The sequence below is a fragment of the Myxine glutinosa genome, chromosome 5 (genome assembly GCF_964187855.1).
Source record: "Myxine glutinosa chromosome 5, kmMyxGlut1.1, whole genome shotgun sequence".
NCBI classification, from domain to species: domain Eukaryota; kingdom Metazoa; phylum Chordata; class Myxini; order Myxiniformes; family Myxinidae; genus Myxine; species Myxine glutinosa.
This window is the reverse complement of record NC_136265.1, coordinates 137,903,898-137,917,005: the sequence shown is the minus strand read 5'-3', so window position 1 is coordinate 137,917,005 and position 13,108 is coordinate 137,903,898. Positions and strand designations below refer to the sequence as shown.

General features: G+C 40.1%; 1 protein-coding gene across 2 annotated transcripts in view; it reads left to right on the top strand.

Annotated features, from left to right (window-relative positions):
- Window positions 1–12,339, top strand: part of LOC137426988 (adhesion G-protein coupled receptor G6) — a 91,423-nt gene extending 79,084 nt beyond the window's left edge. For both annotated transcript variants that reach the window (XM_078778784.1, XM_078778785.1), the window contains 2 exons: window positions 7,704–7,845; window positions 12,147–12,339. In XM_078778784.1, coding sequence (XP_078634910.1) covers window positions 7,704–7,831 — 128 coding nt within the window. In that variant the 3' untranslated portion in view covers window positions 7,832–7,845; window positions 12,147–12,339. The remainder of the gene's footprint in view (window positions 1–7,703; window positions 7,846–12,146) is intronic.
- The last annotated feature ends 769 nt before the right edge of the window (window positions 12,340–13,108 follow it).

The window sequence follows — 13,108 nt, the reverse complement described above, 5'->3', positions numbered from 1 at the left end:
AAAGTTTACCGGATTCGAACCATTAACCGATTTAAAAGTTTACCGGATTCGAACCATTAACCGATTTAAAAGTTTACCGGATTCGAACCATTAACCGATTTAAAAGTTTACCGGATTCGAACCATTAACCGATTTAAAAGTTTACCGGATTCGAACCATTAACCGATTTAAAAGTTTACCGGATTCGAACCATTAACCAATTTAAAAGTTTACCGGATTCGAACCATTAACCGATTTAAAAGTTTACCGGATTCGAACCATTAACCGATTTAAAAGTTTACCGGATTCGAACCATTAACCGATTTAAAAGTTTGCCGGATTCGAACCATTAACCGATTTAAAAGTTTACCGGATTCGAACCATTAACCGATTTAAAAGTTTGCCGGATTCGAACCATTAACCGATTTAAAAGTTTGCCGGATTCGAACCATTAACCGATTTAAAAGTTTGCCGGATTCGAACCATTAACCGATTTAAAAGTTTGCCGGATTCGAACCATTAACCGATTTAAAAGTTTACCGGATTCGAACCATTAACCGATTTAAAAGTTTGCCGGATTCGAACCATTAACCGATTTAAAAGTTTGCCGGATTCGAACCATTAACCGATTTAAAAGTTTGCCGGATTCGAACCATTAACCGATTTAAAAGTTTGCCGGATTCGAACCATTAACCGATTTAAAAGTTTACCGGATTCGAACCATTAACCGATTTAAAAGTTTGCCGGATTCGAACCATTAACCGATTTAAAAGTTTGCCGGATTCGAACCATTAACCGATTTAAAAGTTTGCCGGATTCGAACCATTAACCGATTTAAAAGTTTGCCGGATTCGAACCATTAACCGATTTAAAAGTTTACCGGATTCGAACCATTAACCGATTTAAAAGTTTACCGGATTCGAACCATTAACCGATTTAAAAGTTTACCGGATTCGAACCATTAACCGATTTAAAAGTTTACCGGATTCGAACCATTAACCGATTTAAAAGTTTACCGGATTCGAACCATTAACCGATTTAAAAGTTTACCGGATTCGAACCATTAACCGATTTAAAAGTTTACCGGATTCGAACCATTAACCGATTTAAAAGTTTACCGGATTCGAACCATTAACCGATTTAAAAGTTTACCGGATTCGAACCATTAACCGATTTAAAAGTTTACCGGATTCGAACCATTAACCGATTTAAAAGTTTACCGGATTCGAACCATTAACCGATTTAAAAGTTTACCGGATTCGAACCATTAACCGATTTAAAAGTTTGCCGGATTCGAACCATTAACCGATTTAAAAGTTTACCGGATTCGAACCATTTACCGATTTAAAAGTTTGCCGGATTCGAACCATTAACCGATTTAAAAGTTTGCCGGATTCGAACCATTAACCGATTTAAAAGTTTGCCGGATTCGAACCATTAACCGATTTAAAAGTTTACCGGATTCGAACCATTAACCGATTTAAAAGTTTACCGGATTCGAACCATTAACCGATTTAAAAGTTTGCCGGATTCGAACCATTAACCGATTTAAAAGTTTGCCGGATTCGAACCATTAACCGATTTAAAAGTTTGCCGGATTCGAACCATTAACCGATTTAAAAGTTTACCGGATTCGAACCATTAACCGATTTAAAAGTTTACCGGATTCGGACATTTAACTGATTTAAAAGTTTGCCGGATTCGAACCATTAACCGATTTAAAAGTTTACCGGATTCGAACCATTAACCGATTCGAACATTTAACTGATTTGAACCTATACCGTTTCAAACGTTTACCAGATTCGAACCATTAACCGATTTTAAAGTTTACCGGATTCGAACCATTAACCGATTTTAAAGTTTACCGGATTCGAACCATTAACCGATTTTAAAGTTTCCCGGATTCGAACCATTAACCGATTTAAAAGTTTACCGGATTCGAACCATTAACCGATTTAAAAGTTTACCGGATTCGAACCATTAACCGATTTAAAAGTTTACCGGATTCGAACCATTAACCGATTTAAAAGTTTACCGGATTCGAACCATTAACCGATTTAAAAGTTTACCGGATTCGAACCATTAACCGATTTAAAAGTTTACCGGATTCGAACCATTAACCGATTTAAAAGTTTACCGGATTCGAACCATTAACCGATTTAAAAGTTTACCGGATTCGAACCATTAACCGATTTAAAAGTTTACCGGATTCGAACCATTAACCGATTTAAAAGTTTACCGGATTCGAACCATTAACCGATTTAAAAGTTTACCGGATTCGAACCATTAACCGATTTAAAAGTTTACCGGATTCGAACCATTAACCGATTTAAAAGTTTACCGGATTCGAACCATTAACCGATTTAAAAGTTTACCGGATTCGAACCATTAACCGATTTAAAAGTTTACCGGATTCGAACCATTAACCGATTAAAAAGTTTACCGGATTCGAACCATTAACCGATTTAAAAGTTTACCGGATTCGAACCATTAACCGATTTAAAAGTTTACCGGATTCGAACCATTAACCGATTTAAAAGTTTACCGGATTCGAACCATTAACCGATTTAAAAGTTTGCCGGATTCGAACCATTAACCGATTTAAAAGTTTACCGGATTCGAACCATTAACCGATTTAAAAGTTTGCCGGATTCGAACCATTAACCGATTTAAAAGTTTGCCGGATTCGAACCATTAACCGATTTAAAAGTTTACCGGATTCGAACCATTAACCGATTTAAAAGTTTACCGGATTCGAACCATTAACCGATTTAAAAGTTTACCGGATTCGAACCATTAACCGATTTAAAAGTTTGCCGGATTCGAACCATTAACCGATTTAAAAGTTTGCCGGATTCGAACCATTAACCGATTTAAAAGTTTGCCGGATTCGAACCATTAACCGATTTAAAAGTTTACCGGATTCGAACCATTAACCGATTTAAAAGTTTACCGGATTCGAACCATTAACCGATTTAAAAGTTTACCGGATTCGAACCATTAACCGATTTAAAAGTTTACCGGATTCGAACCATTAACCGATTTAAAAGTTTACCGGATTCGAACCATTAACCGATTTAAAAGTTTACCGGATTCGAACCATTAACCGATTTAAAAGTTTACCGGATTCGAACCATTAACCGATTTAAAAGTTTACCGGATTCGAACCATTAACCGATTTAAAAGTTTACCGGATTCGAACCATTAACCGATTTAAAAGTTTACCGGATTCGAACCATTAACCGATTTAAAAGTTTACCGGATTCGAACCATTAACCGATTTAAAAGTTTACCGGATTCGAACCATTAACCGATTTAAAAGTTTACCGGATTCGAACCATTAACCGATTTAAAAGTTTACCGGATTCGAACCATTAACCGATTTAAAAGTTTACCGGATTCGAACCATTAACCGATTTAAAAGTTTACCGGATTCGAACCATTAACCGATTTAAAAGTTTACCGGATTCGAACCATTAACCGATTTAAAAGTTTACCGGATTCGAACCATTAACCGATTTAAAAGTTTACCGGATTCGAACCATTAACCGATTTTAAAGTTTACCGGATTCGAACCATTAACCGATTTAAAAGTTTACCGGATTCGAACCATTAACCGATTTTAAAGTTTACCGGATTCGAACCATTAACCGATTTAAAAGTTTCCCGGATTCGAACCATTAACCGATTTAAAAGTTTGCCGGATTCGAACCATTAACCGATTTAAAAGTTTACCGGATTCGAACCATTAACCGATTTAAAAGTTTACCGGATTCGAACCATTAACCGATTTAAAAGTTTACCGGATTCGAACCATTAACCGATTTAAAAGTTTGCCGGATTCGAACCATTAACCGATTTAAAAGTTTGCCGGATTCGAACCATTAACCGATTTAAAAGTTTGCCGGATTCGAACCATTAACCGATTTAAAAGTTTACCGGATTCGAACCATTAACCGATTTAAAAGTTTGCCGGATTCGAACCATTAACCGATTTAAAAGTTTACCGGATTCGAACCATTAACCGATTTAAAAGTTTACCGGATTCGAACCATTAACCGATTTAAAAGTTTACCGGATTCGAACCATTAACCGATTTAAAAGTTTACCGGATTCGAACCATTAACCGATTTAAAAGTTTACCGGATTCGAACCATTAACCGATTTAAAAGTTTACCGGATTCGAACCATTAACCGATTTAAAAGTTTACCGGATTCGAACCATTAACCGATTTAAAAGTTTACCGGATTCGAACCATTAACCGATTTAAAAGTTTACCGGATTCGAACCATTAACCGATTTAAAAGTTTACCGGATTCGAACCATTAACCGATTTAAAAGTTTCCCGGATTCGAACCATTAACCGATTTAAAAGTTTACCGGATTCGAACCATTAACCGATTTAAAAGTTTACCGGATTCGAACCATTAACCGATTTAAAAGTTTACCGGATTCGAACCATTAACCGATTTAAAAGTTTACCGGATTCGAACCATTAACCGATTTAAAAGTTTGCCGGATTCGAACCATTAACCGATTTAAAAGTTTACCGGATTCGAACCATTAACCGATTTAAAAGTTTGCCGGATTCGAACCATTAACCGATTTAAAAGTTTGCCGGATTCGAACCATTAACCGATTTAAAAGTTTGCCGGATTCGAACCATTAACCGATTTAAAAGTTTGCCGGATTCGAACCATTAACCGATTTAAAAGTTTACCGGATTCGAACCATTAACCGATTTAAAAGTTTGCCGGATTCGAACCATTAACCGATTTAAAAGTTTGCCGGATTCGAACCATTAACCGATTTAAAAGTTTGCCGGATTCGAACCATTAACCGATTTAAAAGTTTGCCGGATTCGAACCATTAACCGATTTAAAAGTTTACCGGATTCGAACATTTAACCGATTTAAAAGTTTACCGGATTCGAACCATTAACCGATTTAAAAGTTTACCGGATTCGAACCATTAACCGATTCGAACATTTAACTGATTTGAACCTATACCGTTTCAAACGTTTACCAGATTCGAACCATTAACCGATTTAAAAGTTTACCGGATTCGAACCATTAACCGATTTAAAAGTTTACCGGATTCGAACCATTAACCGATTTAAAAGTTTACCGGATTCGAACCATTAACCGATTTAAAAGTTTACCGGATTCGAACCATTAACCGATTTAAAAGTTTCCCGGATTCGAACCATGAACCGATTTAAAAGTTTGCCGGATTCGAACCATTAACCGATTTAAAAGTTTACCGGATTCGAACCATTAACCGATTTAAAAGTTTACCGGATTCGAACCATTAACCGATTTAAAAGTTTACCGGATTCGAACCATTAACCGATTTAAAATTTACCGGATTCGAACCATTAACCGATTTAAAAGTTTACCGGATTCGAACCATTAACCGATTTAAAAGTTTACCGGATTCGAACCATTAACCGATTTAAAAGTTTACCGGATTCGAACCATTAACCGATTTAAAAGTTTACCGGATTCGAACCATTAACCGATTTAAAAGTTTACCGGATTCGAACCATTAACCGATTTAAAAGTTTACCGGATTCGAACCATTAACCGATTTAAAAGTTTACCGGATTCGAACCATTAACCGATTTAAAAGTTTACCGGATTCGAACCATTAACCGATTTAAAAGTTTACCGGATTCGAACCATTAACCGATTTAAAAGTTTACCGGATTCGAACCATTAACCGATTTAAAAGTTTACCGGATTCGAACCATTAACCGATTTAAAAGTTTACCGGATTCGAACCATTAACCGATTTAAAAGTTTACCGGATTCGAACCATTAACCGATTTAAAAGTTTACCGGATTCGAACCATTAACCGATTTAAAAGTTTACCGGATTCGAACCATTAACCGATTTAAAAGTTTACCGGATTCGAACCATTAACCGATTTAAAAGTTTACCGGATTCGAACCATTAACCGATTTAAAAGTTTACCGGATTCGAACCATTAACCAATTTAAAAGTTTGCCGGATTCGAACCATTAACCGATTTAAAAGTTTGCCGGATTCGAACCATTAACCGATTTAAAAGTTTGCCGGATTCGAACCATTAACCGATTTAAAACTTTACCGGATTCGAACCATTAACCGATTTAAAAGTTTACCGGATTCGAACCATTAACCGATTTAAAAGTTTACCGGATTCGAACCATTAACCGATTTAAAAGTTTACCGGATTCGAACCATTAACCGATTTAAAAGTTTACCGGATTCGAACCATTAACCGATTTAAAAGTTTACCGGATTCGAACCATTAACCGATTTAAAAGTTTACCGGATTCGAACCATTAACCGATTTAAAAGTTTACCGGATTCGAACCATTAACCGATTTAAAAGTTTGCCTGATTCGAACCATTAACCGATTTAAAAGTTTACCGGATTCGGACATTTAACTGATTTGAACCTTTAACCGATTCAAACGTTTACCAGATTCGATTTTGTTTTACCCGATTCAGTCCATTACTGGATTCGAACCATTATCGGATTACCATATTCCATAATTTACCCTATTTACACATTCGCATCCGCCATTTTGTACAAGATCCACAACACCCCCCATTTTTGTAATGGTACAACCCTGACTTTGAATCGGGTAAAGGGTAAAGGGTAAAGGGTGCTAACTTCACGTACATCCATCTGTTTGAGATGATAGAAATAGGAATTAGGAAAAAAGTGAATTCGGATGTAAAGAGTTTGTAAACATCGACATGACACATTGACACGTTTCACGGAGTTTAAACTACTAGGGCATTGCCCGTACTATATCTATATCTAAAATTATATCCCCCCCCCTCTATTTACATGAAATGGTTTGGTCCAAAGCGAAGGGCTTGCGAGTACGGTAACAATCCCCCCCCCCTCTATTTACATGCAATGGTTTGGTCCAAAGCGAACGGCTTCCGGAGTTTGGTAAAGAAATCGCCATCGCGTGCACAAACGCGCAGGAAAGCGAATGAATCGCAAATTCGGTTTTATTAGTTTTAAAGCATAGTTTAACGCCAACATAGTTTGCAAACGTGAAATAAATGAATACGCTCTCAAATGTGCCATCCGAGGCAGAGTGTGTCCTCCACGTTCGGCACACGCGATCGTTCGCTGCTCTCTGATTGGTTGAATCGTTTTTTGGACATAGCTCGGTAAGTAATTGTCCGATTAATTTAAAACCTTGAAAAGGCACATCCTCGGGTCCCCAGCAATATACCTGGCAAGTTAAAAGTATATCGGACCCGTGGTTGTCGAGAAACAGCGGTCACAGACAAACAGACGTACAAACGTACAGACGTACAGAGATTACTGGAATTATAGATAGATAAAACGTGGTTATGAAACTTGCTTCTCCTGATCTCACGAGTTCGTTGTATTATAATTTATACAATTCAAGCAAATGGAGTATAAAGCGATTTTTTGAGGGTGTAATTGGGCACCTATCCACTGCGCGCACCTGGTGCGGTCGCCCCCCCCCCCCCCCCGCCACCCCCATCACTACACCACTGTATTAGAGTATAAACTGGGGGGCATAATTCCCCCTCGTCAAAAACGTGTGTGGGGGGGTATGCCAACCTCCCTCCCCCCCATCCCCCATCCATCGACGCCCATGGTGTGTACTTTCGCTTATGACCCTAAAGCTAGACTGGCAAACAAAAGTGTTTTTTTGAATTTATGCTTTATTTTCTTTTTTAGGAGGAGAGAAGAGAAGCTGGTTGAATTTTCAAAGAGCTCCTCGCCCTCTTTGCTCCAACACCTCTCCAGACCCGGCTGCTTGCTTAGAAGTGAAAATGCGAGCTTCAACTGCAGCCCCAAATGGATGAAAAGCTCCAAAAAGGTACAGAACAACTCATCTTTTATTTTCTCACCTTCGTATACTGTATTTTTCTTTATGCTCATTAAAATTCTACTGCGCTCATCCAAGAACACTCGATTTTGGAAATTGTGAGGCAATCAAGTTCCCTTGCATCATCTGATCTCACCAAGGCTTTCAAGATCATTGTAAACTCTCACAATTAGCCTCGGTCTTTGGACCTATCACTTTGTCGTCAACAGGTCGGTGGTCTCTCGGTCTCCTTCCGCCTCATTTCTGGTCTTGCACCCTCCGCTCTCTCTCCCTGCTTTGTCCCCCCCAGGTTTCTACAGAAAGGACGTGGTCCACCAGAAACCCCCTCCTCATCAAATTGCCTAAAGCCAAGATCACACTTCACCTCCACTCATTTGTTCCTCTTTTTTCCAACCTGTGAAACTACCTTGCACATTCTCTTCAATCGAATTCTTCCCTCCAGGTCTTCAAGACAGCTGTTCACCAAAATCTCAAGTTGTCCCCCTTCCAAAACCATGATCTTTTCTCCACCCGTTAAACCAACCCACCTCTCGCAAAACTTTGATTCTGTGTCCATCTTCTCCACTCCTTGTGGTCTCCTGTAACCTTCATCGTCACCTGCATCCATTGTTTGTCCATCTCCGTCTACTTTCTCCATCTGTCCTGCTATTGGCATTTCCAATGTTCCCTTTGTTACCTTTGTTATGTTGTCTTGATCTGTTCTGTGTCCAAGCTTTTCCACAAGCTTTGACCAAAAAAGGTGATTAAAAACATAGGGACAATACTCGGGTGGTTCTTAGCTACATAAGGCCAAAAAAAAAATTGAATTGTTTTACTCCTAACCATTAATTTTTTTGGTGTTGAGATAAAACTTCTGCCTATGAAATATTTTTTGAATACATCAAGTTTTAGGGGTTGCACAGTGACTCATGGTTGCCAGCCACTCGATGTTTGTGCCTGATAAGCGTTGATTTGCTGCAATCGGGGAAACCTTTTGCGATGTTCTTTCACAACTTGAAGCAGATACTGGGTTTGCTGTTCATCCCTTGTCAGGAGACGATTGTACTCTTCAATGAGAGCAACTGCATGCACCAGAGTACAGTTGTACTGCATTTAATTAACTTAAAAACAACTTCAAAATGTGCAGTACATAGCAAGGTCATAGGTCAACTGTAATGGTCAAAATCACAAGTATAGCAGTGGAGAATAAATATAATCAACTCCAAACATTTATGCGAGCCAAATGTGTGAAATTACAAACTCCGTGTGCAACCCCTAAATTTAGGCCATCTGCCTTAAACTTTCACCCCAAGGGTTTTTTCATTAAATACAATTTTTTTTAAGTGTTAGGGGCATGACTTTTCTAACTTTCATTTTTAAGAACCACCCTAGGCAATACCCTGGTGCCCACATGGTAGAACTAGAACGGCACTCAGTAGAGAGCATACCTCTGCCTGGTTGGCCATATCACTCAATGGTGAAGAATCACTTGAAAAAAAAATTATCATATCCGAATCCATATTCAGATATTCAACAAAATCTAATCTATTTGTCCTTCTCAGACACCCAACCGGTGCACCAAGTTTCGTCCAAATCCGTCCACAACTTTTTGAGATATCCTGCTATATATCGTTTTGGCCCTATCTCCTAATGCTAAAGAATCACTTTTAAAATTCTAGTAGCCGAATCCGGATCTTCACCAAAACCTAATCATTTCGTCCTTGTGACATACGCTACATCTCTGCCGAATTTCGTCCGAATCCGTCCACAACTTTGAGATATTTTGTTCACAAACAAACGGACAAACAGACAGGGGTGAAAACATAACCTCCATCCACCTTTGGGGGCAGAGGTAATAAACAGTATACTGCACTGACTAAAGGTATTTTAAACCAATTTCAATGCTTGCTAGAAGACAGGGCAGCATGTCGAATCATACTAACATAATCATATGACTAAAACAAACAAACAAACCAAAGAAAACTATTTTAGGGGGCAACCCCCCCCCCCCCAGCCCCCGCTCTGACCCTGTGTACCTCCTCAGACCCCAATTTTTCCAATGCCTTGAACGTGGTACATCATGGATGATGAAGGTTGTGGTGAAGTTTCATCGAAATTACGTGTGTAGGTTATGAGGAAAAAGCAAATACCGATTTTGGGGGGAATTACCCCTCCCCCCCCCCCCGTAGATCCCCAAAGGGGCAGATTTTTTTTTAATGCCGTGAATAAACTTTGGTACATCACGGGTGGTGAAGATTGTGGTGAAGTTTCATCGAAATAGTGTGTGTGGTTTCAGAGGAAAAAGCAAATTCCTATTTTGGGGGGTCAAACTTAGATCCACTTTGACCCCTGGTAGACCCCTTCAGACCCAGATTTTTTTATATGCCGTGAACAAACTTTAGTCACAACACAACAAATATCATTTGTGCCAAATTTGATCGCAACCCCATCAGCGGTTTTGGAGAAGAAGTTTCAAGTGTTTACGGACGGACTGACGGACAGACGACATGCCATCGCATAAGCTCCCCTGAACTTCATTCCAGGTGAACTAAACAGAGAGTTTACTGACCTTGTGCTTCCCCCCTCATTGGGAAAGACTCTGATAATATGGAAAATAATCTGTAGTTATCTCGGTGAAAATACTGTTATGTCGGTGGGGTAGTGATATGTAGTCAGGTAGATTTGTGTCGGTATCATGGTCCGACTGTCGTGAAGAAGAACCACCACCATGTAATAAGTAGAGGACCTGATTAGCCCAGATTTCGGATTAAGGTGTATCTTCGTCCCCATTATGAGGAATGGGGCATGTTAACTGGTTATAGGGATTATGTTAATTCCCCTGTTCGTCAAACCTCAGTGATTTCTTTCCTTTGTCCCTTTTGGCACCACACCATAGTCACTAGTGATAAAGTGCCCATTAAACCACACTTAATAATAAAAACCAACCGGACGCCAGGCATCAAACACCAGGGCTAACAACCCCAACTTGGCAGGCACACATAGCTCAGGCAGGCCGAGAGCCACGCCCAGAAGGACAGTGATTTGGCAGGAGTTGACCAACAAATGCCGGGGTAAGAAGGGACTCGCTGATTGGCCAGGGCAAAGCAAGAAGGCACTCACTGATTGGTGAAAGAAGGGCGAGCAAGAAGCGGCGTGCTGACTGGTGGAGAGCTGAGCATGCAGTGGTGGCCTGCGGGCTGATTGGTGGAGAGGGACAGATGACGTCACGAGACAGCCGGTAAAAGAACGCGCTGACTGACATCTTGCCCCCTTGGTATCGGACTCTGGTGAAAGACAGTTGATCGCTGACGATGCTTCCCCCCGTCTTGACGTTCTGGACCTCGGTTCTGGTGGAAGCAGTTATCGGCCGGCATTGTATCCTCATTCCCCTGTTCGTCTAACGTGAGGAGGAAGAGCCGCAGACGGAGAGCTGCAGTTTTGCCAGGCAGAAACGACGCATGGACGAATGCTCGGAAGGCCTTCATCGAGGCCTAGTGAGGCCTATTTCATGCCAACATGCGCGCTTCGCACGCAACACTACCAGCACCCCAAACCCGTTCGCAGACCCTGACGAGGTTCAAGCTGATTGAGCTAAGTGCAAATAACCACACGTTTTTATTTTCCAGGTTATTCTTCCCTTCGTCTGTATTTCTAAGTTTGGTGATGGAGCGCTCCATTTAGGACTTTAGTTATCGTCACGCTTTTCTTTGTCCCGGCATTTCGTTTTAATAAACCTGTTATTTTCGGTGCATTTGTAAATCTGTTTTCGTGTGAGTTTATTTTCCGCAGGTTGGGACCGCCGGCGGGACCACAGGTAAGTGCATCATGTTCCCCTCCCTTTGCTTCCTCCGGCGCATATAGTGAAATCCGCATTTGATCAGTCGCCTCCGAGTTAAATCTTGCGTTTGGCCTTTCGTGATCCCTGTGGTGTTCACCTGGGGAATCACACGACACTACTTATGGGCTGGCAGGTTGGCCAAAAGGAAAGCACACTCGGCTCTAAGCTGTCTAACTTGGTTACAGGTAGGGTGAGTCATCAATGTGTGTGCCGTCCCTCTGATGGACATTAAATCTGCATCCCTTCTTCTGCCATCTCCATTAATTGATGGATGTTAAAGATTCCATGGTGTCCTTTGCAGTGTCCACGGTGTCCAAATTCCTTCCATGATCTTGCGACCCCCTGTCCCAAGGGAATGAAGTGCAGTAGTAGTAGTGGTACTTGTCATATTTTTGTCTGAGAGGACACATGTCGTCTTTGCTTGTTTTCATTACAATGCTTCTGATGTTCCTTCCCTGGGTCTTCTCTTCCTTAGATTGAGCAAGGAGGATCATGGAAGACTGCAATGTGTGAGAATCAGCAAGAAGTTCTGCATAGGATATGGCTAGTTACAAAAGTCTGAGATTGCATATCTTGCCTTTACTCAATGTGATGTACATCATACTTAATAATACCTGTACATTAAGGAATTAGATAATGATTAAATAAAAAATGCAACCCTCATCAAACTCATTGCGTATTGGTGAGAAAAAGGATGTTGTGAGGAGTGGCAGAGGGGACGAGGAAGAATGAAAATGGAAGACAGTTTAGTGCAAATAAGTGTAAATATACAAGAAACAATGAAAGAAGAAAGCAAAATGTTGGTTAAAATTTTAAACAAAGTAAAATCGACCAATGTCGAGGTGTTTCAGATATTACGTAATATTCGCGTAATATGAATTGGTCCGTTTCACTCTCCAAATATTCCTCTTTGCAGATTCGCAAAATGATGCCAGGATCACCTTCCGTCAAACGGGCATTCGGTCTATTGTCGAGTGGTGTCCTCTAGCCATCTACTACACTACCACCTCTTTAATGTCCCCAATCATTCCTACCTTCTTGTGGGATTGGCTGGGGAAAGCAATTGGTCTAAGTCTTCAAGTATTTAGGCCAAAAGCTGATTTCAGAGGTGCGATGTCAACTGGCTGGCCAGCCCATATGTTCAACTGGAGTGTGATTGGACAATAATTTGTAACTTTGTCCAGATGCTAGAGATAACTCGCGTACTCTTCCATCTTATAATCTTTAACATGCACCAACAACCGGTGTGGACAGACAGGACACCCAGGTTAACGTCCATCGGAGACACAGCGTACTTAGTGCAATGGCTTTCAGGCAAAGCACCAACCCTGCAAAAAATGTTCTATAGAAATCCTTTACAAAAAGTCTCTAGATGTTCTCTAGAACCTGTGTAATTGAAATTATATAATACTTTAGGACCAAATTCTATAGAACTGT